At 37.1% G+C, this 25,203-nt stretch overlaps 1 protein-coding gene across 1 annotated transcript in view; it reads right to left on the bottom strand.

Moving 5' to 3' along the window:
• The window catches only part of LOC147850979 (uncharacterized), a 44,853-nt gene extending 20,731 nt beyond the window's left edge, over positions 1–24,122 (bottom strand). Inside the window, exons 1-12 of the mRNA XM_087335671.1 lie at positions 23,087–24,122; positions 20,619–20,795; positions 19,851–19,927; positions 19,621–19,758; positions 17,936–18,058; positions 16,803–17,402; positions 16,498–16,695; positions 16,313–16,406; positions 11,648–11,757; positions 10,797–10,889; positions 1,174–1,314; positions 926–1,056 (exon numbers count right to left, since the gene is read on the bottom strand). Coding sequence (XP_087191797.1) covers positions 926–1,056; positions 1,174–1,314; positions 10,797–10,889; positions 11,648–11,757; positions 16,313–16,406; positions 16,498–16,695; positions 16,803–17,402; positions 17,936–18,058; positions 19,621–19,758; positions 19,851–19,927; positions 20,619–20,795; positions 23,087–23,927 — 2,723 coding nt within the window. The 5' untranslated portion in view covers positions 23,928–24,122. The remainder of the gene's footprint in view (positions 1–925; positions 1,057–1,173; positions 1,315–10,796; positions 10,890–11,647; positions 11,758–16,312; positions 16,407–16,497; positions 16,696–16,802; positions 17,403–17,935; positions 18,059–19,620; positions 19,759–19,850; positions 19,928–20,618; positions 20,796–23,086) is intronic.
• Between the last annotated feature and the right edge of the window lie 1,081 nt (positions 24,123–25,203).

Here is a 25,203-nt window from a genome sequence, read left to right as displayed (position 1 = left end):
ACAATCAAGTAAGAATTGTATGAAAATCACATTCATACCAGTTGAATTGAAAACGCAGTAGCCAACCCTCCCATATTTAAACAGATTCAGAAGTCCTCTGTCTCCTAAGGGTCAACTGCGCACTGTTTCCCAAACAAACCCATTACCAAAATGCATTGTCTAGATAAAACATGATAATTATCATTAATGGTGAAAAGGGGAAAATGTAGACATGACTAATTCATAGCATCCACAGTGAATATTAAACCTGAATGATAAGACACCAGTCAATTGCCAGAGACAATCAAAGGGGCACACAAATGATAAACTCTAAACCTTTGATTATAACAGGAATTTAAATTTTAATGAGAATCATAATTTTTAAAGCTTTGACAATGCTACCAGTATGCTACCACACTGGCAAGTACTTGACCTACGAACACTACCTCACCTTTCTTTTTAATTTCATCACATATCTTTAAATAACACTCGTATTACTAGTGATACACCTCAATGTAAGGTGAAATCCTATAGAAAACAATTAAAAAGAAATGACAAGAAATCTTGTTTAAATGGAATTAGAGAGATCATAGAAAATGCTTGAATTTCCATGGAAATCAGATGAAAATTTATAATGTTCCAGCCCACTGCCAATATATATAATATTTGAAAGCTTAAACACTAAAAATACATGACCTAATCTGTTTCCATAGTTTGCAGCAGGCTTTTCCGAAAACGAGAACCCTAAACTGCTTTTTATATAGCTTGTCTTATATCAACATAGATTAAGTATTCAATTGATAGTCAAAGAAATACCACTCCATAAAATATAAGGAATTGAGAAAACATACCCCACAATCTATATGATAAAGAGAGTTTTATATTGGCTATTTGCATGCATTTTATGAATGAGTAGGATAAATACCGCAAAATAAATTACAAGTACCTTGAAGATGTCACCGTGTTCATCGTTACCATTGAATCTTCTAATGCGGCCACAACATCATCAACGCTTCCAAGAACATAAATATCTTTAATATCCTTGTAGGATTTTGTAATAAACTCAATGGTCACCCACTGCCACAAAGGTCCCTTATCTTATCAGTTCTTGATCAAAAAATATGTTAGATTTAAATTCTCCAGGAACTCTTTTTTCAAATTTCAATACCAACATCAACAAATCGCACCCTTTACCTTTTCTTGCACGTTTTGCAATAATTGTTCCAAGGAGGCTTCTTGGGTTGCTTCATTTGATATGCCATTAACTGCTGCTTTGTGTTCCATTACTTTAAGCTCCAAAAGCTTCCCTAATGTAAATGTTGCATTCCTTTCCAGCTGATACATTTAAAAATAATCAGGTGACCACTTGGAAAGCACAGAAAACCCAAAAACTAAAACTGAGTTTCATAAAGTGATCGCTTCAAAAGAGAGCACAGAAAACACAAAACTAAAACTGCATTTCCTAATAAAAGTATCCTGGGTATGCTATTAGGATCTAGAATATCTTATTAGAACTATTAAAATATCTTGGGTATGCTTAATGTTGATGGAAGACTATACATCCTGACGTTCAATTTTGGTACTTGTGTTAACATATCACCCATGGTCCCATATGTGACTATTATCACTTCACTAAAAAACTATATTATTTCATTATCATTGATAAATGTGTGGTCACAGATCCTGTCCTCGACATTAGACATAAACCTGTATTATGCAGGTATTAGGTTTCTCAGGGCTGTGGCCAGTGGCATTGATTGTCCAAATCTAAGATTGCATGTGCCAGTAGAAGAAATCATCCAAAGTTGACCTTCGGGATTCTTTTTTACGAAATTTATCGAATAAAGCTGTGTGCATCATATTAAAGTATTGGCCCAGCAAGTCCTCCAATACTTTATAGTTTGAAATTTCCAAAAGTTCAGAGGGGATTATACTATCAATAAATAAAATTGAATCCTACATTCCCTTATTATAGCTGACCTTTTGGCCCATCTCAACTTCTATTTTCTTCCAGTGCCTTTCTTTAAGGGCTTTATTTCGCAGATTTTGAATTACAGGAAGTGTGTTTTTAAATTCATCAACCATCTTTTTGAGTTTTGCTACCACTTTGTTTGGAAGAAGAGCTCTCTCAATCTTCACAGACAATTTTGCATATCTGTGTGAAAAATGATATCAACCTTGTAATAAACTTTCAAACATACAATCAAGTTTGAGATTTCATAAACTATTAAGCATATGCAGAACTAAATAAATAAAGTAACTCCATTTATTTTATGAAAATGTACACATTCCTCATTAGTACCCTGAAGAGGTTAATCTTTCACACAATTAAAAAACGTGCATCATATAGCACATTCAATTGGCTCTGCAGAAGCATCTTTTTCTTTTAACCTACTTTTTTACCAAACTGTTCATTTATCTTCAAGCTATGCATGAATTATATGCCATGAATCATGACTCAAGAATAATGATTAATACGTTATTTCCCAGAATTCTTGTTCATACTGTTTTGTTATAACACATTCACCACTTGATTAAGCACCACCTATTTTTGTAATCTGACCACAAAGTTTTGATGTGCAGCATTTTCATGACGTATATTTTGCATAGAAAGAAAAGAGAAAGAAAGATGCATTAACATCTTTTGAGAGGCCAAAATGTCCCAGAGACGAATAAGAGAATGTTGTCTCAACTTTGACAAAAACAAACCAAAATAAATGTATCTAAACTAGTAAAGTTTCCTAATGTACCTCGGAACCTCATTATCTAAGCACTTAACATCCTAACCTTAGATGGACTAAAACTTCTGCATTTCGAATATCTCCAGTATAGACCAATTCAAGATGAAGATATCTCTAAATGAAGCACATTCAGGAGATTATGGCCTTTAACTGTTGATGGTGAAGGTCATGGCCATAGTCCAGATGTGCATGGTTTGTGCACATGACAAACTGAATGTTGCCTGATCTATTGTAAGCCCCTTTTGGATGAGGTGCTTAGCAATCGGTTCCATGTACCCACATCCATATCTGCACATCTTAATCTCTAACTAGTGTGTATGGGGCCTTTAACTGTTGATGATGAAGATCATGGCCTTTAACTATTGATGAACTGCTGTTGTCTGATATATTGTAGCTCATTTTGGATGATGTGCTTAGAGATCCGTTCCATATACTATGTGCATAATTGCCCACCACAATCTCTAACTAATATGTATAGGGCTTGAGCTGTCCTGTGACACTATGCAGTGCATAAGATAGACAAGTATCATTATAATAGGCCTTGACAATAAATCCATCTTTCTACAAGTGTAAAAAGAGGGGCCTATAGTGGGCCATCTTCCTTCCAAGAGACATTATAGTGTTGTACCACTTTCTTTTGTTATCCAATTTAATTGCATCAATTTGGATAATTCTATTCTTCTCCATCATGGTCATCTCCAAGTGTAGGAAATCCAATCTATGCCACATGAAGACTATGTCCCAAAGTTTCCACCCTTAGAAAAGAGTCAGAGTTACAAGTGTATCAGAAAACCACAATTTTGTTTCTGGTTTTTCAAACTGTATAGGTGCAGATTGACTTTCAAGGGCCCCATGGGCTGCATATTCACAACCAAGTCGAGCACAGTCAGTCTCCCATACAGAGAGCCACGGCCTTCTGAATGTTACTCCAAGCTATGGGTAGGATCATATGCACACCACAGTCCTCTAGCAACCGATTAGGATCATGCATGTTCGCTAACACTGATTCATATAGTGCATAGATTCTGCATGACATCACAGCAGGACAATGCAAAGGTTTTTCAGAAATCCAAAAATACTAGATTCTCTTTTCATGGAACTACCTTCCTCACTAACAGAGAGTTTTGGTACACAATAATTCCAGGCAGATGATATTCGAAACTCAAATACAAAGAAATGTTTTTAAGACTTTACTTAATATTTTAATGAACCTGTTTTTGGCATGTTTGCAACAAGAAAAAATATAGCTCATATAAAACCAGACCTTTGGACAACTTCTTCTACATCTTCGACTCCAAGTTTCTCAAAGTGTGTGTCAATCCAAGAAAGCCTTTTGTTACCAAAATCCTCCAAAGCACACCAGAGTGCCTTTTTCATTTCAACCTCATCATAGACCTCCTGCAACTCATCATATTGTGCCTCTTCCATCTGCGAAGTAATGGAAATACTTTGAATATTGTATATCGTAGAAAGATAGATAGAAAGATATATTAACGTCTTTTAAGAGGCCAAGATGTCCTATAAGACCAAACAAGAGATCCATCTTAAGTGTTGTCTCGTCTTTGAGAACAACAAATCAAAATAAATAAATGTTAGAAAGAAAGAAAGATATATGTTAAGGAAATAAGTAAATAAGATAAAAAGAGACTAAAGAATCTTGTTATTGGTACATTTAAGATCCTCAAGTCAGATATATTGTAATTTTTGTCTTCGAAACATCTCTACCAAAGGTCTATCCAAAATGGAGAGATCTCCGAAGCAAGGGAAGCACCTGCGACAATGGGAGATAATGACCTTTAACTGTCGATGACCAGGGTGGTGAGATCATGGTCTATGGGGCAGGGGCCTACGTGCACAGCAAATTGCTATTGCCCAATCTATTGTATGTTATATCCTGGTTGAGAGGCCATTTGTCTCCCCCTTGATCGACTACTAGAATGAGTTGGAGTGATGGCTCTAAAGAAAGTTGTGATTGTTCTTGTTGATGAGCTTATGTGGTTGTATTGTTGTCCTTCAATAACTTTCTCTGTCTCTCTTATTTGGTCTTATAGGCCATTTTGGCCTCTTAAAAGACGTTAATATATCTTTCTTTCTTTCTTTCTTTCTTTCTTGAGTTCTAACAAGAAAAGTCTCAACTACCATTGATTCTCATATTCCATTAACTAGCATAATGGGCCAAAGCCTTGTTTAAAGATGTGACGGTATCTCCTTCTAATTTCATAAAAAACACTACAGTGACACGTATAGTGTTCTTCAAATTCCAATCCCTGATAACATAATTGGCAAAATTCTTTCTTCTAGAGGTATTCGTGTATATTTGTCTACCTCAATCTCTAACTGATGTAATGAAGTTCACAACTGCCATATCACACTGCACAGTGCATAGGATAGAAGTATGTCCATATAAGATGGCCTGATGATAAATCCATCCTTTGATGTATGTAAAAAGAGTCTTACAGTGGGTCATCTTCCTACCAAGTGATATTTTGGGGTTGATCCATGTTATCTTGTTTTCCAAGTTAATAATATCAGTTTGGATCATTCTATTCTTTTCCACTATGGTCATGTTTACATGGGGACAATCCAAGCTATATTCGAACAAGGGTAGTGCATTTACGCTTATGCCGTGTGACTTGAACCATTATTGCATTTCCACATACCAACAAGGAATGTCTCCATGTTTATCAAGTTGTTTTGATGACATACGTGACAAACTTGAGTACCTTCATTTAAGGAGCTCCCAAAGCCAACGGACATGGGTCATTGATCAGAATAATGTCTCAATGATTATAGAGGCTGATCCCATCTCTGCCCGGATTATGTCATGTTTAGATGGGGACAATCCAAGCCATATTCAAACGAGGGTAGTGCATTTACCCTTATGTCATGTGACTTGAATCATTATTGCATTTCTGCATACCAACAAGGAATGTCTCCATGTTTATCAAGTTGTTTTGATGGCGTAAGTGCCAACTTTGAGTACCTTCATTTAAGGAGCTCCCAAAGCCGTCGGATATGGGTCATTGATCAGAATAATGTCTCAATGATTATAGGGGCTGTTCCCATCTCTGCCCGGATTATGTCATGGGGCACGATGCTTTGCTCCTTATCATGCGAGCAATTGTTTAGACTAAAGGCCTCTCTAAATCTTTCTAGTTATTTGCCTTGTTAAGACTCGATCCCCAAGTTTCTACTCCATAGAGAAAGGTGGTATGACAAGTATCAAATAGCAACAATTTTGTTCATAGCTCTCAAAACTGCAAATGTGCACATTGTCTTTCAAAAACACCAAGGGCTGCATATCCATGAGAAAGTCAGGCACAAGCAGCCTCCCATAAGGAGAACCGCAGCCAGCCATGCAAATGTTACTCCTAGATAAGTGCAGGAGCATGTGTATGCCACCTTTTCCTCTCCCAAGAAAAATTCTGGTTCTGATCTTTTTACCCATGCTTGACTGGTGTTAAACACTATTACTTTAGTTTTATCCATGTTTATAAACTAATACGAAATTTAGTACAGCATGGTAATTTTGTACACCAATTATGAAAAACAAATCCTATATAAAGCGTTCAGATAACAAAATATCCAACCAGATGACCATCTAAAAAGATATAACTCATTATAGGCATTTATATATTAATCTCATTTCTGTCTTTCTGTTTAGAACATTGGCACATAATAGGAAACCCGTGTTGTGATGATGGAATTCATAAAATATCTTTTATGAATGTATAGCAATATCAGTGATTAATTTGTGTTCATGAGCATGAAAGTTGTTGACCTAAGAAGTTTAAAATTTTGAACATACGATTTCTAACATGTGTAGAACTTCATGCAGATGTTCAATTTTTCAAGTACTTCCATGGATTAGTCTTGGCCCTATTGAAGCCAATGACTATAGATGTTTAACTTCCAATTGAAACATTTCACTGAAATTTTAGGTGCAAATCTGACCTGGAAAACTTGTTGATATTGTAGGATACGTTGAAAATGACTTTTCTGAGCTTCAATGTCCGTAGACAGACTTTTAACATAATTGAGAACCTCTTGCATATCCGAATCTTTTGAATTACCAAAATCTAGTGTTAGTGCTAATGCATAAAACCTGTAGCTTTCAAACAACATAAATTCCTACTTCCTATTTTTTGGTATTATCATATTATATAAACTTACTTTCATCCAAAATCATGTCATGATGTGCTCGCTGCCGTATGGATGATACCTCGCTCTTTACTTCTTCTAATTGCTGCATCAAGTCAGCAGTAAATAGTTTAACGTTCTCAACTTTACTTTCTTCTGCAGTTACCATAGCTTCTTTGCAACTATTGAAATCAGAGCTCATCATCTGGTATGATGTAGATTCAATCTCCGGAACAGGGATCTGGTATTCTTGCATTAAGCATATGTAATCTTTGATTGCAAGAAATTGCTCTTCAAAGACATCCATCTTATCTTGCATAACCTGTTTGTAATCAAGTTAAACCTTGAATTCAAGGAGGCAATTAATTTGTTCTAGTACCATTATAACAAAAGAAAGGTCATAATTTGCACACATCAGAGCATAGAGGTTTCACTTGTCCCCATCTCTGCCCAAATTATACCATGGGGAAGAGGACCTCTTAGGACTCTATAGAATCCTGTGTATGCCAACTTTTCTTCTCCCAAGAAGAAACTCGTTCTGATTCCGTTATCCATGCTTACATGGTATTCCACACCACCACTTTAGTTTTGCCAAGGTTAACCAAAAAATCTTTATCAATACACATGAGTTGAAGGCATCCAGATGTCATTATAGATCAATACAATACCATAAGCATATAGTAAAATCTTTGTCTATACAAATGAGTTTAAGGCATCCAAGGAGTCAGAGATCAATAAAATATCATCAGCATATAGTAAAATCAGAATGGTTATCTCCAAAAAACCATTAGGAGAACGCAGTTTTTCTCCCACTGATTTCTATGGTCCATAGATTCCCCATTGCATATCTATCAGGAACACCAAGAGTTTCTATCATTGCATGAGCCAAGCATGTGGTACAACAACGAACACTCTTCGACAATCCACAAAGCAACAATAGATTCTCCTTTTATGGGCTCTTATTTCCTTGATAAAGGCGTCAAGGGTCGGTATGACACCCAGACTCTTTTAGAAACCTTACTGCCCAGCTGAATGGCATCTGTCTCTCGCTTGCTCTTGAAGATGAGTAAAATAGTAAGTTGAGTCCAGCTAGTAGGAAAGAAATAAAGAAACAAAGATGTATTAACATCTTTTACGAGGCCAAAATGGCCTACAAGACCAAACAACAGATTACATCTTAAGTGGTGTCTTGTCTTTGAGAACAAGAAATCAAAATAAAATAAATTTTACTCGGTAAATATAAAAGTAAATAAGATAAAAACAGATGGGAGCAGCACCTATAATAACCGAGGCGTTGTTCCGATCAGTGACATTTATGCAACGTCTTTGGGAGCTCCCTAAACGAAGGTACCCAAGGTTGGCACTTATGTCATCAAAACAACTGGCTGAAAATGGAGACACTCATTGTTGATATGCTGAAATGCAGCAATGGTTCGAGTCACATGGCATGAGTATAAATGCACTACCCCCGTTCCAATATAGCTTGGATTGTCCCCATCTAAATATGACCAAAGTGGAAAAGAATAGAGTGATCCGAACTGATATTATTAACTTGGAAAACAAGATAACATGGATCAGCCCCAAAATACCACTTGGTACAAAGATGGCCCACTATAAGACACACTTCTTACATACATCGAACGATGGATTTGTCATCAGGCCACCCTATCTGGACGTACACTATCCTATGCGTTGCGTAGTGTGATAGGGCAGCTGCGAACTTCATCACATCAGCTACAGATTGAGGTAGGCAGATATACACGACTACCTCTAGAAGAGAGAATTTGCCAATTGTGTCATCAAGGAGTGGAATCTGAAGAACACTATGTTTGTCATTGTAGTGTCTTTTATGAAATCAGAGGGAGATACCACTGCCTCTTTAAACAAGGCTTTGGTCCACTATGCAAGGTAATGGAATATGAGGACCAACGATGCCTAGGACTTTTCTTGCTAAAGCTCAAGAGACATCGGGAAAAGTTGTTGAAGAATACAGCCACACAAGCTCATCCACAAAGAACAATCACAACTTTCTTTAGCCCATCACTCCTAATGCTAGAAGTCAACCCCGAGATACACAAATGGGCTTCAGACCAAGACATAACAAAGGGGTTACAATTGATCGGGCAATGGCAATTTGCCGTGCACGTAGCCTCGGCCCCATGGACCACGAGCTCGACACCCTTGTCATCGACAGATGAAAGCCATTATCTCCCGCCATCGTAGGTGCTTCCCTCGCTTCGGAGACATTTCCATTCTAGATCGACCTATGCTAGAGATCTTCCAAAGACAAAAGCTACAATGTGTCTAACTTGAGGATCTAACATGTGCCGAAAACCAGATTGCCTCATTTCTATTCTTTTCATGTTATTTACTTTTATATTTACTGTGTAATATTTATTTTATTTTGATTTGTTCTCCAAGACAAGACAACACTTAAGATGTAATCTATTATTTGGTCTTATAGGCCATTTTGGCCTCTTAAAAGACATTAATATATCTTTCTTTCTTCTTTCTATCTCCTTTTTCATTTCTTCTTTTAGTGCTATTTCTATATCCTCTTTAATAAGATTGATCTCTTGCACAATCAAATGGCGTAATAGATCATATTTCCCATTTTTGACATCAAATGGAATGTCGAATGGGGCCTGCATACTGGGTGCCTTGTGCGCCCTCCTAACGCTATTCGGGGTGCTTCCATCCTGTCCTTTTCATCTATGGTATCTTCTTGGGGTCTTCCATGGATCTGGACCCTCTTCATGCGTGTTAAGATCCATCTTTTTATTTTCTGTGCATTCAGACTCCATGGTGTCTTACGACAGCAGGTACAGTGTATGAGATGCTGATGGTAGAGGGAGCGATATAGGTTCCAGGAATTTCTCAACTAGCCCGTGAAGAGATGGCAAATCATTTAGACCAAAATATATATTGACGTCTTTTAAGAGGCCAAAATGGCCTATAAGACTAAACAATATATTACATTTTAAGTGTTGTCTCGTCTTTGACAACAACACTTTCCAAATTGTGACCAAGCAAGTCATTTCTCACCTTTTGGGTCACATGAGTGTGACCCATGTGGTGAGGGAGGTGTAGTCGAAGGAAGTCGGTGTACATTTTCATATTCATGCCACATTAGTGGTGAGATCACTTGTGCCAAATATGATCTCACCTCCACTTCAAATTGAGCTGAATATGATCTCTTCTTCTTCAAGACATTAGAAGGTTTGTCTTGATGTTTATGTGTCGAAATTCCCTGAGTCACTTCTCATTGCAAGTGTCCCCTCGAATCACAATACTCTACATCATGCCAATTATTTTGTGTGGCTCTAGCACATAAGTATGCATTTCCAACAGTAGTGTGGAGGAAGGCATGTATGCCTGAATAATGCAATGACTTTGACAACCCTTGTGTGATTTCCCCTAAGGATGCGATGGGATCCAAATCAATTGTCTCTCAAATACATTGTATTTAGCATGCCCAGTCAGATTCTTAGCATATACACCTTTTGGCATCCATCCTTTACCCTTAAGCATTGATGTGCGTGATCTGTTCTCAAGCCAATAGGTCTGAATTTCGTTATATCTGGAGTAGAAGGATGTACACCCCATCAAATAATTGAATGTGATTGCAGTGTAGCACAGAGCTGCAACCTCCCTGACGCAGAATATGGAAAATATTCATGGGCGGCACAACTTATCACACAACGGGGCTCCAATGCCTTATTCCACAAACTGGCACATTGCCTGTTGGCGGTCAGGTTGCTACACGAGAAACTATACGACATCAGGCCAGGCCAAGTCAGCCCAATAATTGACTTAGGCATAGTTTCATCTCTTCCCACTCTCCATGCCAAAACAATTGGACTATCACTTTACTCTATAGAAAAGCTTGCAAACATTATACTTTTCAACAATTAAAGCAAAATCAATAATCCGTACCTGGAGAAAGTTGGCAATCTCCACAAACTCTTCAACACTTGATGGCTTGGTAAGTAACTTTTTTGTTGCAGAATGTATTTTAGTAATAAATGTCTGAAAGCATATTTCAAACAGAAAATTAGTGGTTTTTCAAGAAACTATTTATTTATCTATTCCAGACACCAGATTGTCATGCCTTACAAAACCGAAAATAGAGACATTTTCTATATGAACACCTATAGAATGTATCACTTTTCCCAGGAAAAATGCCAATTCATGGCGTTGCTATTACTATCCATATTGAGACCAAAAGAATGGAATTAGAGAAATCTAGAAGTTCTTCTATAAAAATTATGAGATACTTCCAATCTGCCCATATTAAATTCTTTCCCTATCAATTAATGTATGTATGTACCACTTAGCTTAATAGGGGTAGACCTACAGTCACTGAACCATAAGCTAGCATATCGCCTAACATCTTATTATACCAACCTTCAACCATGCTTTTACAGCATAATCTTCCTTTCTTCCTGAACTTCTTTGAATGTACCCTTCTTTGAACGTTCACAAGAAACCCCCCTACCCTTCAAATTGCAAGTCAAACCTACAACTAGATCTGTAATTTCAAATGTGATTAGCTGTGGATTTAATGATACTGCAGTGAATGATGTGATCTTCACGTGGCCAGATCTCCAATGCTCTCACAATATGAACTCTACCGACGTGTTACTTTATGACATCTCATACACCATTTTCAAATTGTATTGTATTTGAAGGCCAAGCCATAGGTATATGTCTCTGAAGTATATTTATTGTCTGAAATATAGAAAGAATTGCATTTGTAACTAGATATCATGGTCCATGCATATTACCTGATAATATTGTGACACAAGTTCTGGAATCAAAGTAAATATAGCTTGCAAACATCTTTGGGGTGAGGGTAAAAGACTCTCTTTCAGTTTCTTGTTGTTGATGTGCAAAACTCCCTGTAAAGGTAAATTGTTCATGTAAATCAATAATCTGACTTATGAATCTCATTGATAGCAGGAAAGCTCTTATTATCTACTTCAACTTTAAATTCATGTGCAAGGACAACATATCCTCCTGTATGTGGAAAAAACATCCAGAGAAATTTCATTTCTTGGTACAGAGCTGCTACAAAAGAATGCAAATCCATGTCTCTGTGTAAGCATCGAGGAACAGAAATTTCATTTTTTGGTACAAAGAAGCTACAAAAGAATGCAAAGCCATGTCTCTGTGTAAGCATCAAGGAACAGAAATTTCATTTTTTGGTACAAAGAAGCTACAAAAGAATGCAAAGCCATGTCTCTGTGTAAGCAGCAAGGAACAGAAATTTCATTTCTTGGTACAAAGAAGCTGTAAAAGATAGCAAAGGACATGTCTATGTGCAAGAATCAAAGGACAGAATTTTCATTTCTTGGTACAAAGAAGCTACAAAAGAATGCATAGGCCATGTTACTGTGCAAAAACCAAACGTTCTTGACTGTCAACAATGTTATGAGAAATAAATGGCAATATAGAACCAATATTCTTGCCTATGCAAAAAATATCACGAATGGCTGAATCGTTGAATCAATGAAAAAAATACTGCAAATAGCTTCATGTGCATTTTTGAAGGTAAACACATCTCTAGGTGTATATCTGTGTCCAATTTATTTGTCAATGCACTATAAATTCATAAGCACATACAAATCTATTACTGGTGGAAGGTTTTCTTTGGGAGAATTTTTACTCTTGTTGTTCTCATGCCATAAACTCTTGATTAGCCAATTATAATTATCTTTGTAGGTTTTCACCATATGTTGAGGTCTTTCAACAGATCACGCGTAATGTTATTTTATGGTGATGACTTGTTGGAGCTCTAGACCTCTCAAATTCACTTGCAAAGTGACACATATCGAGTTAGAGATGTTATAGATGTAATCAATATGTTTGTACTTCACACCTACCTTATAGAAAGGTATTTTGAATATTTGTTATTCTGTGAATCATTGTGGTTGGATATTTGTGCATGCATTGGATGAGAAATGGGGGTTTGGAGACCACTCAGAAGCAAAGACATAACGCAATGTTTCCCAGCTTTCACATTAAAGAAGAAGAATCAAAGTCTTATCACAAGACAACTGCAAAATCATGTGTCAAAATTGTATCCAACCCGGTTTTTGTATCTAACCTCTTGTATATTACATTCTAGGCACTGAACATTTTTCATTATTAAGGTCGTCAATCACAAGCAATATTTCTAATGCTTATTTTGTAGCTCTTTTAGTTATAGCTCTACGTGAGATTTAGATGGGATTTTATCACTTTACTCCTTTATGGATACAATAACCTCATGGGCATAGGCATCAGCATCCTTTCTATTTTTTCCATCTAGTCAGTTTATTATCAAGCTTAGATTGTCAGCTAAAGAATATATCACATCTTATATTGGAAGTGTGTAATCCTTACCTCATCTCTAGAATTTGGCAACCCATTAATATCTTGAATTTGTTGAAGGAATGAGTCAAGCTGTTTCCGGAATTGAGCAATATCCCATCTTCCTTCCTTGACCTATATGATCCCAAATTCATGGATTAGTCGCAAAAAACGTATAAGCAAGAGAAGAAATCAGACAGAATAACCGGAAAAGAATAAGATAATATACAATAGGGGGATGACAGCTTATGCACTGAAGAGGGCTATATTAATTAACTATAGATCATCAACCAAACAAAATGGGCAAAGGGGGTTTTATATACAAGTCCTCAAGGGAATGCCATATTAAATGTGTTGGTGGAATCTAACCAAGATATCCACTTGAGTACGATTTTGTCATAAGAATATCAGATATTCTTTGACCACATTAACACTCAATAACTACACGGATTACAATAAAGTGTGCTCACACACTTTTTCACACATCGTCCTTTTCTTCATAAGCACATGGTCACACAAGTTGAGCTTGATTCTCAACAAATGCCTATGAGAAAGAAAGAAAGAAAGATATATTAACGTCTTTTCGAGGCCAAAATGGCCTATAGGACCAAACAAGAGATTACATCTTAAGTGTTGTCTCATCTTTGAGAACAACAAATTAGAATAAAATAAATATTACTCAGTAAATATAAAAGTAAATAAGATAAAAACAGACCAAAGAATCTGGTTTTCGGCACATGTCAGATCCTCAAGTTAGACACATTGTAGCTTTTGTCTTTGGAAGATCTCTAGCATAGGTCGATCCAGAATGGAAATGTCTCCGAAGCGAGGGAAGCACCTACAATGGTGGGAGATAATGGCTTTCATCTGTCGATGACAAGGGTGTCGAGCTCGTGGTCCATGGGGCCGAGGCTACGTGCACGGCAAATTGCCATTGCCCGATCAATTGTAACCCCTTTGTTATGTCTTGGTCTGAAGCCCATTTGTGTATCCCGGGGTTGACTTCTAGCATTAGGAGTGATGGGCTAAAGAAAGTTGTGATTGTTCTTTGTGTATGAGCTTGTGTGGTTGTATTCTTCAACAACTTTTCCCGATTTCTCTTGAGCTCTAGCAAGAAAAGTCCTAGGCACCGTTGGTCCTCATATTCCATTACCTTGCGTAGCGGGCCAAACCCTTGTTTAAAGAGACAATGGTATCTCCCTCTTATTTCATAATAGACACTACAGTGGCAAACATAGTGTTCTTCGGATTCCACTCCTTGATGACACAATTGGCCAATTCTTTCTTCTAGAGGTATTCGTGTATATCTATCTGCCTACCTCAATCTGTAACTGATGTGATGAAGTTTGCAGCTGCCCTATCACATTGCACAGCGCATAGGATAGAGGTATGTCCATATAAGGTGGCATGATAACGAAACCATCCTCCGATGTGTGTAAGAAGTGTCTTATAGTGGGCCATCTTCGTACCAAGTGATATTTTGGGGCTGATCCATGTTATCTTCTTTTCCACTTTGGTCATATTTAGATGGGGACAGTCCAAGTTATAGTGGAACGGGGGTAGAAAATCTATACTCATGCCATGTGACTCAAACCATTGCTACATTTCAGCATACCAACAATGAATGTCCCCATTTTTAGCCAGTTGTCTTGATGACATAAGTGCCAACCTTGGGTACCTTCGTTTAAGGAGCTCCCAAAGACGTTGGATAAATGTCACTGATCGGAACAATGCCTCGGTGATTATAGGTGTTGCTCCCATCTTTGCTCAGATTATATTGTGGGGCACCGATGTTTTGCTCCTTATCATGCGGCCAATCATTGACACTAAAGGTCTCTCCAAATCTTTCCAATGATTTGCCTTGTTAAGACTCGATACCCACGTTTCTACTCCATAGAGAAGAGTTGGTGTGACAAGTGTATCAAATAACCATGGCTTAGTTCGTGGGTCTTGGAACTGCAAATGTGCACATTGTCTCTTGAGAGCACCAAGGGTTGCACATCCACGAGAAAGTCGGGCACAAGCAACCTCCCGTAAGGAGAACCTAGGCCCTGTAAATGTTACTCTCGGTATGTGTAGGAGCGTGTGTATTCCACCTTTTCCTCTCCCAAGAAGAATTCTGGTTCTAATCTTGTTACCCATGCTTGAGTGGTGTTAAACACCATCACTTTAGTTTTATCCATGTTGATTGACAAACCTTTGTCTGTACATAGTAGTTTTAAGGCATTTAGATGTGTTTGTAGTCCCTCCGGAGAGTCAGAAATCAACACAATATCATCGGCATATAGTAATATTTGTATAGGTATAGCACTCATATCTTGAGCTTGTCATTTTAGACCAACCTCTTCTGCCATAACTTCTCCATAAACAGCCTCGTTTGTGTCAAACATTGTTGTTTGTTCATCCTTGGTTCGTGCATTAAAGATATAGTGTTGTCTTTTAAAACGCCAAAATGGCCTCTAACACCAAACAAGATATTACATCTTAAGTGTTGTCTCGTCTTTGACAACAATTAATCAAAATAAAATAAATATTACTCAGTAAATATAAAAGTAAATAAAATAAAAAGAGACGAAAGAATCTGGTTTTCAGCACATGTGAGATTCTCAACTTATATATATTATAACTTTTGTCTTCAAAAGATCTCTAGCATAGGTCGATCCAAAATGGAGAGGTCTCCGAAGCAAGGGAAGCACCTGCGATGGCGAGAGATAATGGCCTTTATCTATCAATGACAAGGGTGCTAAGGTCGTGGTTCATGAGCCGGGGCCTACATGCACGACAAATTGCAATTGCAAGAAACATCCTCGGCGCTGTTGGTTCTCATATTCCATTACCTTGCATAGTGGGCCATACCAATAGGTGAATATCATAACTTCATTATATATAGCCCACACAAATGCTATGTCATCTCCACTCACATTGCCATGGCCAAGAGTGCATATAGGGTCATTAAGAGTAAGTATTGACTCTGATGTCTTTCCTACATACTTTCACATTAGTTGAGATTGACAAGAAAGTCGTAATCAGTGGTCATCGAACAAGTAAACAGACTTGGTATCTTCAAGAAAAATGAGAACAATAATTTAGTTAGAGACTTGCCTCTGCCCGCATCCAATTGATAGAGATGCTTTGATTTTCTATATAGATATCTAAGAAGGGTTGAAATTCTTTAATTGCAGATTCTGCATCCTGCCATGTACATTGGACTATGCAATCAGACATAAATGAAGTGTCAGTACTGTTACTAAAAACGAAGCCAACAGTTATTGTTCTTCCTTGCCTGAAACCATAGCTCAATCGAGCTCTTTATAACAGATATAATATCCCCAACTTGTTTATCTCCTATTAATTCCATATAGGAGACAGAAGCTTCATTATCAAAGTTCATTTGGTCAACTACTCCATTTAGTCCACTGTGCGAAACTAGCCTTCGTACCCTTCTTAAACCATCAGGGATAGTTTGCCAGAATTCTTCCATCTGCCACAAAATAAAAGGTTTCTGTAAGGCTTTCAAACGTGAAAATAGAAAGATAGATTCTAAAAAAGTTCACATAATAATATTCCATATTTTATGCCAGGGTTTACCTGCTTCAAAAATTCAGTAACATCAGGATATAACTTTAGTTTGTCCTCATGTATTACAACTGTCACCTCAAATATAGATATGTTTGCACCCTTGGTAGGTCCACTTTTATCAATAGAACTTTCAACTACAGAAAAGGCATCTGCCTGCTGACCGAGAAGCTCTTTCTTTACCAAGACTTCAAATGTCGTCGAGTCATCCATATACAAGTAGGTTCCTTGGAGAGAAGGGTGGCAAAGGTCATGTAGGAGAGATACAAATGATCTGATCAATATAATGCGAAGACACTGGGCAATCATGTAATCAGCAAGCCGCAGGAATTTTAGAAGTCTTTGCCTCTCATTTCTCTTAGCGGCTGCAATTGCAAAGGTGAATCTTTCTTGACTTTCTTTTGCTTCTGCTGCTTTCTCTTTTTCCTGTTTCCATTTAGCTGCAACACTAGCAAGCTTAGATCTTGATGACTTGGATTGGCTTGTAGGCTTGTTAGGGGCTCCAGTTGAGATTTCTGTTTCCTCACTTTGTTGTCCAAGGAGATCTTCTTCAATCTTGGACAAAACAGCAAGACATGCACCTCTAACATCCAGGACAGCTTTTTCAGAATGCTGAAATTCGAAGAAATATTAAGCTGTTAAGATAGCTATAGAGCTAAATTGTGCTTCAATTATAAACAAAAAATCATTTGTGGATCCAACGTAAAAGATTATAGCATGTGCTCTCTATAACCAATACAAGAAATATCACGCTCATCGTCAAGACCTATTCTTGGACTGATATCCAGACTTCATTCTTTGGTTTTTGTTCTCCATGATGAGACAATTTTTCAGATATAACTTCTCCTTTGGTCTCATAGATCATCGTGGCCTCTTAAACTACATCTAGCATTCAACTAGATCTAGAATCATTTATTTCATTGTCTATATGTGTCATTTTTATCATTCTTTATATATATATTATCTTTTCTACCTCTACTTATTGCTCAATCTCAAGTGCCCCTATTTAAATATTGTACATCATCGACATCAAAGATGCAAAGATTTGTATATAGCTATAGATGTAAGAGATTGGAATGTTTGTGTAGTATTTCCAGAATAAGAAAACTCACTTCTACAGCAGTAAATTAATAAAAATCATATACCTCTGCCAAGGCTTCTATAATTGATTGACGCCTTATTTGCTGCAACTGTAAGAACTCTTCTATGTGATAAATGACATCTTTCTTATAATCAAAGAGATGCAATATTGATATTCTCAAGGACACCTAAAGAGAAGAAATTTTGAGATGCATAAGAAATAGCAATGATGAAGTACCTTAAACTTAATTTTTATGTTCAATTAAAAGTTCTATGAGTTTATGATACCAAATGCATCCTCCTCTCATTAACATTCACACTTCTCTGTAATCCATGTATTACTGTTGAAAACCTCAACGTGAAGTGAAAACATACAAAACCTTATAAAAATGAAATGGCTAGTATGACATTATATCTGCCTTCACAGTAGAAATATTCATAGAAGAGAGACAGATTTACTTAGTTACATTTATTTTTGTTTCTTCTTCTCATAGAGGAGACAACATTTTAAGATGTAATCTCTTGTTTGGTATTATTGGCCATTTGGCCTCTTGAAAGACATTAATATAGATTTCTTTTTTTCTATGTCTTGAGACAAAACCAGACTGAAAGATTGACCAAACATCTGAAATCTGACAGATATAGGTTGATCATAGTGTAAGTGGTTGCGAGATATCCATATTGTCCAAAAATCCCAGGATCTGTTCCATGAAAAGAAAATGGTTAAAGGCTGGAAAGGCCATTTTAAGTAGCCAAACAGTGACACTTAAATTATCATGCCCATCTAGCAAGTCATCATACTTCTCAGGAATTACCTTATATGCTGAGCATGCAAGAAGTAAGTGATATTCATCCTTTACTAGGTTTTCATTGCATACCTTACATATCTTCATACTTGGGTGGCATGTCATGATGCTAACAATTGGACCTAACGATTGCGGGTTAACATTTGCAATGTAACATTCCAAATTTGACATTTCAGCATCTTGCTACTTCATTCTTAGTGCCTCTAGTAATCTACCCTTGGTGGCCACATACTTCATAGCATCACTGAGAGTTCCAACAGATCTTTTACTCTCCATCATTTAAACCATTTCATTTTGTCAAGGACCCGTCCAGACGAGAGGATTTAGCTCTTATTCGTTTTGTGTACTAGATCTTGTAAACACGTGCCTCTTCAGGGTATAGATCAGCTCATGCACATATATTGGCAAATATCTTTAATACATGGTTGAAACTCAAACCAAAGTAAACTATCCTCCAAATAAGTACAACCTTGGTCACACACAAAAGTGTACTTGTCCCATGTCCAAATCCGATCGTGTGTATGGGGATGGGGATGCAATGAGTATGCGTCCTCTATGTCAAGTCTAATGGTATCTTCTATGTGTCTCATACGTTTATAATAATATGCAGGCCATGTTTCCTCAAATTGGAGAGAACAAAGAGCCAGTATAATAAACAGCCCTTTCTTCAAAGAAAGATTGAGTAAGTGCTGATATATTTTGCTTGGATTAAAGTTAAAACAATGACTTAAAGAACAAATAAATAATAGGATAATAATTTTAATCTGTTTTCTATTAAGAAGGGTAACATTTTTATAAGGTCATTGCAAAGACTATTACTGGCATTTGATAATTTGCATTGTGCGCACATCCCTCATTATATTATAGATGGACATTTTTCATTGCAAGATATTTTCGCTGTTGCATGTGTTTTCCATGATAAAAATATCTGAGCTACTAAATACCTGACATATCTGTAGGAGCACTCGTTGGAGGATAGGATTAACTGAAAATAGTTGTTTTATAAGTGCTTTTCTACAAATTCCTTGCAATGTTTTTCTGACATAGCGTCTCCAAATTGCGAAGCCTTTCCATAGCTTGTACTACATATATATGAAGACAGCATCATTTGAATGGAGACGTGATCTCTATAAATCCCATTGCAATTCTAGTGTTTATATAGAACCAAGCTTACTTGCTTAAAAACATTTAGCTTCATGATGCATTTGTAATACTCAAAATCATTCTCCCACTCATCCAGTGGAGAAAACTCTGCATTACACAGGAAGTTTTAAATATCCGTTTAACAAAGAACGAATGAATGATATATTAGTGTCTCTTAGGAGGACAAAATGGCCTATGAGACTGAATGAGTAACACTGAAAAAGGTGTTTCATCTTGGAGAGCAACAAACTAGATATAAATATATATGTAAAAGAAGAATCAGAATTTATATTGAGTGTGTCATGAAATCTGTACTAGGAAGTTCACATTAGCTACAAGTAAACCAATACTCTCAATCATGTCCTTCCCTGTGACTCATACCAGAAGTCAATTTGAGAACACAATAAATAATTTTCAAGAAGGTTATCAAAGATGTGACCTAATTGATAAACCTTTCCATCAAAAGTAGATATAAAAGACCAATATTTGAAGATACCATCTCAGTGATGAGGTCATAAAATTCTTATTCAAGCATCTACACCAGTTAAAGCAGACAAATCATCAAATACCAGACATGGGGTGAGAAACGAAGGGTTTGACTGCATTGCACTTACAACTATCAGATTAAGTTTCAACTTCATTCAGCGATAAATGACATGAGATGCATCATGAGAAAAGGAAACAATAATACAAGGGCATTCTTCCACAAAAGACATATTACAGCATGTGCACTAAGATCATTATCCACATGCTTAGGAGCTCATATGTACACTTATATATCAAGAGGTTAATAACTAACCTGCATCAAGATCCCTGTACAAAGTTACTCCTTCACTGCTCATTGTATAAAAATATGGGCTTGATATGTCGCTATGGGATACGATATCAAGATCATATGGATCAAATGCTGAACTTGATGTTTTTCCTGGCTGCAAATAAATGAATTCCGGGTAATCGGGTTGCTCCCTCAAAAGATCTATGTCAAGAGTTAAGGTATCAAATGAGATCTTCCTCTCTCTTCATGGATGAAACTTCTAACAGATTCACATGGATGTAACTTTCAGTCTCATAGGTCAATTTGGCCTTTCAAAGACATTAATATAGCATGGCATAATATAAATGCACTACCCCCATTCCAATATAGCTTGGATTGTCCACACTTAAAATGACAAGGTGGGAAAGCATAGAATGATCCAAAATGATATCATTAAATTGGATAATGAAAGAGTGTGGATCAGCCCCCAGGTCGCACCTTGGTAGGAAGATGGCCCACTATAAGCCACTCTTCTTCATTGGTCATAAGCTGGATTTGTCATCAGAACCTTCTATAAGGAAATATGTCTCTCTCATGCCTTTTGTAATTTAAAGTTTGAGACAAGCGGATATGCACGTGAACATATACCAAATCTGCCAATTTTGCCATCAAGGACTAGAATTAGAGGAAAATATTGTTTTTGATGGTACTATTTTTTATAAGATAAGAGGGACATACCATTGCCTCTTCAATCAAGACTTTGAACCACTCTGCAAGGTAATGGAATATGAAACCAACAATGCTTGAGATTGCCCTTGCTAGAGATCAATAGACATAGAAGGTTGTTGAAGGAAAACAATACAACCACAAAACCTCATCAACAAAAAGCCATCAAAACCTTCTTTAGCACTATCACCCCTCCTTCCATGCCTTAAGTCAATATACCCTACAACAAGTAGGGTTTCGACCACGTCATTTGAAAGGGATTCCAATAGATTGGGCAATAGCAATTTGATGTGCACATAGGGCACACCAATCTAGACCATGAACCTCTTGTTATTGACAAATCAAGACCAATATACCTAACATCAAAGGTGCTTCCCTCACTTCAAAGACTCACCATCTTGTATCAGCTCATGTTAAAGATCTTTGAAAAACAGAAGCTTCTGTCCATCTTAGCTCAGAATGTCAAGTGCATAGATAACAGGATTATTTGTATCTTTGATGGTGTTACTAATTCAGTTATATTTGTGTTGGTCTACTGTTCTGGAAGATAAAAAAACATTTTAAGATGTAATCTCTCATTTGGTCTCATAGGCCACTTTGGCCTCTTAAAAGACGCTACTATATCTTTCTTTCTTTCCTACAAAAAACGTCATCTTCCCTGAAACAGCAAACTGCACTTACCCATACATGCTGTGAGCCCATCCCCTGGTTCATCATTTACACCTTGCTTCGATACAGCTTAATTCATATTCTCTTTGATGTGAGATAAAGGATTGAAGAACATGAAACGTGACTCGTCAACCATGAATTAATTTGTCTCAAACAAGTTTGTGATTTAGAATAACAATCTAATGTGATGTTCCACCTTCTACAGAATTTAAGAATGCTTTCCCCAAATTTTCAACCTAGACCTATCCATCCACGCGTTTCTCTCTCACTCATCAGTAGTAAAATGCTTTTTGTGGCCATGACAATTCATTATTAAAATACTTGAGCATTTAGAACCACTCATCAACTTCATACACTACACAAAAATGTTTCACTTCCTTGATATATGTCATATTTGACCTCCAAGGAAAATATTCAAATCTCTCTTTTCTTGTATTGGAGTTGTACACTGGTGGTAAGCCAAGTTTTTTGGGGGCCCAAGCACCTGGATTTCAATCTTGCAACTCTTTTATGCCACTATGGAATATAGGGGTTGGACACATTACCTGTTTCCACTTGACAACCTTATCGACTGAGCTACAACCTTCTAGGAGAATAAAATAACTCTCTCGACCAAGGAGTCACCGAAGAGCGAGTAGAGGAATGCCGACAACAGAGACCTCAAGTACCACGACACAACACATATAATACATACCATCACCAGATCATTGCTCACTGCCAATCTGCCCAATAACACCCAGGTGAACCAGGTGAGCTTCATCACAGCTTTTCTCCACCACACACACACGCTCTCTCTCTCTCTCTCTCTCTCTCTCTCTCTCTCTCTCTCTCTCTCTCTCTCTCTCTCTCTCTCTAGGATACTCAAAAACAGCATCCACATATAGCTGGTGATGTCTGACTGAGAAGAAACTGCAAGTTTCCCTAAACCCTAAACCCTCCCTCGTCTCTTTTTATCTTATATACTTTTATATTTACGGAGTATTATTTACTTATTTTTTTGATTTGTTGTTCTCAGAGATGAGACAACACTTAAGATGTAATCTCTTGTTTGGTCTTATTGGCCATTTTGGCCTCTTAAAAGATGTTAATATATCTTTCTTTCTCTCTCTCTAGGATACTCAAAAATGGCATCCACATATAGCTGGTGATGTCTGACTGAGAAGAAACTGCAAATTTCCCTCTTCTTCGTTTCCACAACATAAGGCCATGCGATCCACTTTGCCTCCTTCGTTTGCGTTTCTCTTCTTCTTCTTTCTCGTGATCATTGTGAGAGCCAACTTCTGATTGTTCTTGTAGACTCGACAATGAGAGCCGGCGACCTGAATATGAAGGTAAAGGCCGGCTATGGTGAGATGAAGCTCTGCTTACCTTTGGAAATGGTGAAATAAGTTTATCTTCACTCTGCACAGAAGACATTAGCTCTGCGGACGTAGCAAGAACAGATTTTCGCAGATCTCCAGGGATTACTTCATTCAAGCATGGAAGGATCCGCCATTCTACACTGTCAGTTTCTGTCAACTTCACAGAAGAAGTAGACGAAATCACTCCCTTTCCTTCACAGTCTTTATCTTCCTCTTCCATTCTTTCTATGGGGGAAACTGTAGAATCCACGGACTGTGCAGAAAGGCTGAGTTTTGTAGAATTTGACTTAGTTGATGAAGAAGAAGAGGACATTTTGCTTTTTCTAAGGTGTGAAAGAATTTCTGGAGTGACACCATGGCTACTGATGCGAACATCACTTCTTCTTGTTCCCTTCGAACTTACAGGAGAATTACTGCGTTTGCTGCGTGAAGAAGAAGAAGAAGAAGTGATTGTATTGCCTGCAGAGAATGTGACTCCGCGTGAGCGATCGTCTTCGTTTAAATCTAGTGTTTGTTGAGAAGAAGAAGGATCTTCGAGTTTCACTCGTTTGGAGACGGAGGATTGTGAGAGAAGAAGCCTGCGTGGAAGGTCTGCCATTGCCCCGACGCGAATTTATTTGCAGAAGACTGTAAAATTCAAGGAGGAAGAGGAAGAAGATGAATGATCGTTGAGAGTTAGTGGTTCCGAAGGAGAGGATTGTGAGAGGAGACGTCTGCGTGGAAGGTCCGCCATAGCCATGGGACCTTCTTCGTCGTCTGCGTCTTCGGAGAACTCTGAGGGTTGGCGATTGATTATTCAGTTTCTTCACAATTGGAAATAATAATAATAATTATTATTATTATTATTATTATTATTATTAAGATTAAAGAAATTCGATATTTTAAAAAACAAGCTAGATAATTCCAATCATAGTATGAACCATACGTGCATTCGCATTCGAGAAAGCTTATAACATTCGAGTATGGTAAACACCTTCGAAGTATGGTAAATACCATACTTTTTGTATTCATTACTTACTATAAGGTAAATTTTGTTTAAGGTAAAAAGTGTAAAAAAAAACACACAATAATGTTTTGATAACATACTCATTCGTATGAAAATGAATGTTTGCCAATGCATTCGAGCATATTACGTACTACGATTCCAATTGTAAATGTTAGTATGTTTGCCAATGCATTCTCATTCGCGAATGTTTCAATCATTCGAGTTTGGTAAACACCTTGGAAGTATGTAAATACCATACTTTTGTATTCATTATTTGTTATAAGTTAATTTTCATTCGGGCGAAAATGAATGTTTGCCAATGCATTCGACTATGATGTAAATAATGAATGTTATGTATCTTTCACTCTTCTTCTTCTTCTTCTTCTTCTTCTTCTTCTTCTTCTTCTTTCTTCTTTCTTCTTCTAAGAATCGGGTTTCCGGCTTGGCTTTGTCCAAATCAAACCGGTTAAGCCTAAACCGGTTTGGGATTTTCCAAACTTGAACTGAATCGGTTCCTAAACCGGTTAAAGATAATCGGTTACATTATGAAAGTAGGCATGCTTCTCATGTCTTTCACTTTTCCCATGGGTACCTCTATCTCACTTCATTTCCATCTTTTATTCCAGGGTTTAGAATTGAAATTTTGGTTATTTGGCATATTATTACATCATTAGCTCTTTGGACAATATGAAAGTGAGATGTGATGTTGTTTTCAATAATGCTCACATACATCTCCGTACCATGCTTATTGAATTATGGTTGTTATTTATCCATACCCTACGTGGGCAATATGATGATCTACAGGGTTCAACTGATGCTCTAAGGCAACGTCAAGTGGACTTTAGGAAACGGTGGCGAGGGCTTCACTTATTTTCAGAGACAACTCGTG

This window comes from Azolla caroliniana, unplaced genomic scaffold (genome assembly GCF_043228905.1).
Source record: "Azolla caroliniana isolate FFs.n. ecotype wild unplaced genomic scaffold, voAzoCaro1.0.p SCAF_20, whole genome shotgun sequence".
Taxonomy (NCBI): Eukaryota; Viridiplantae; Streptophyta; class Polypodiopsida; order Salviniales; family Salviniaceae; genus Azolla; species Azolla caroliniana.
Note: the sequence above shows the minus strand (reverse complement) of the source record. Positions and strands in the feature narration are given on the sequence as shown.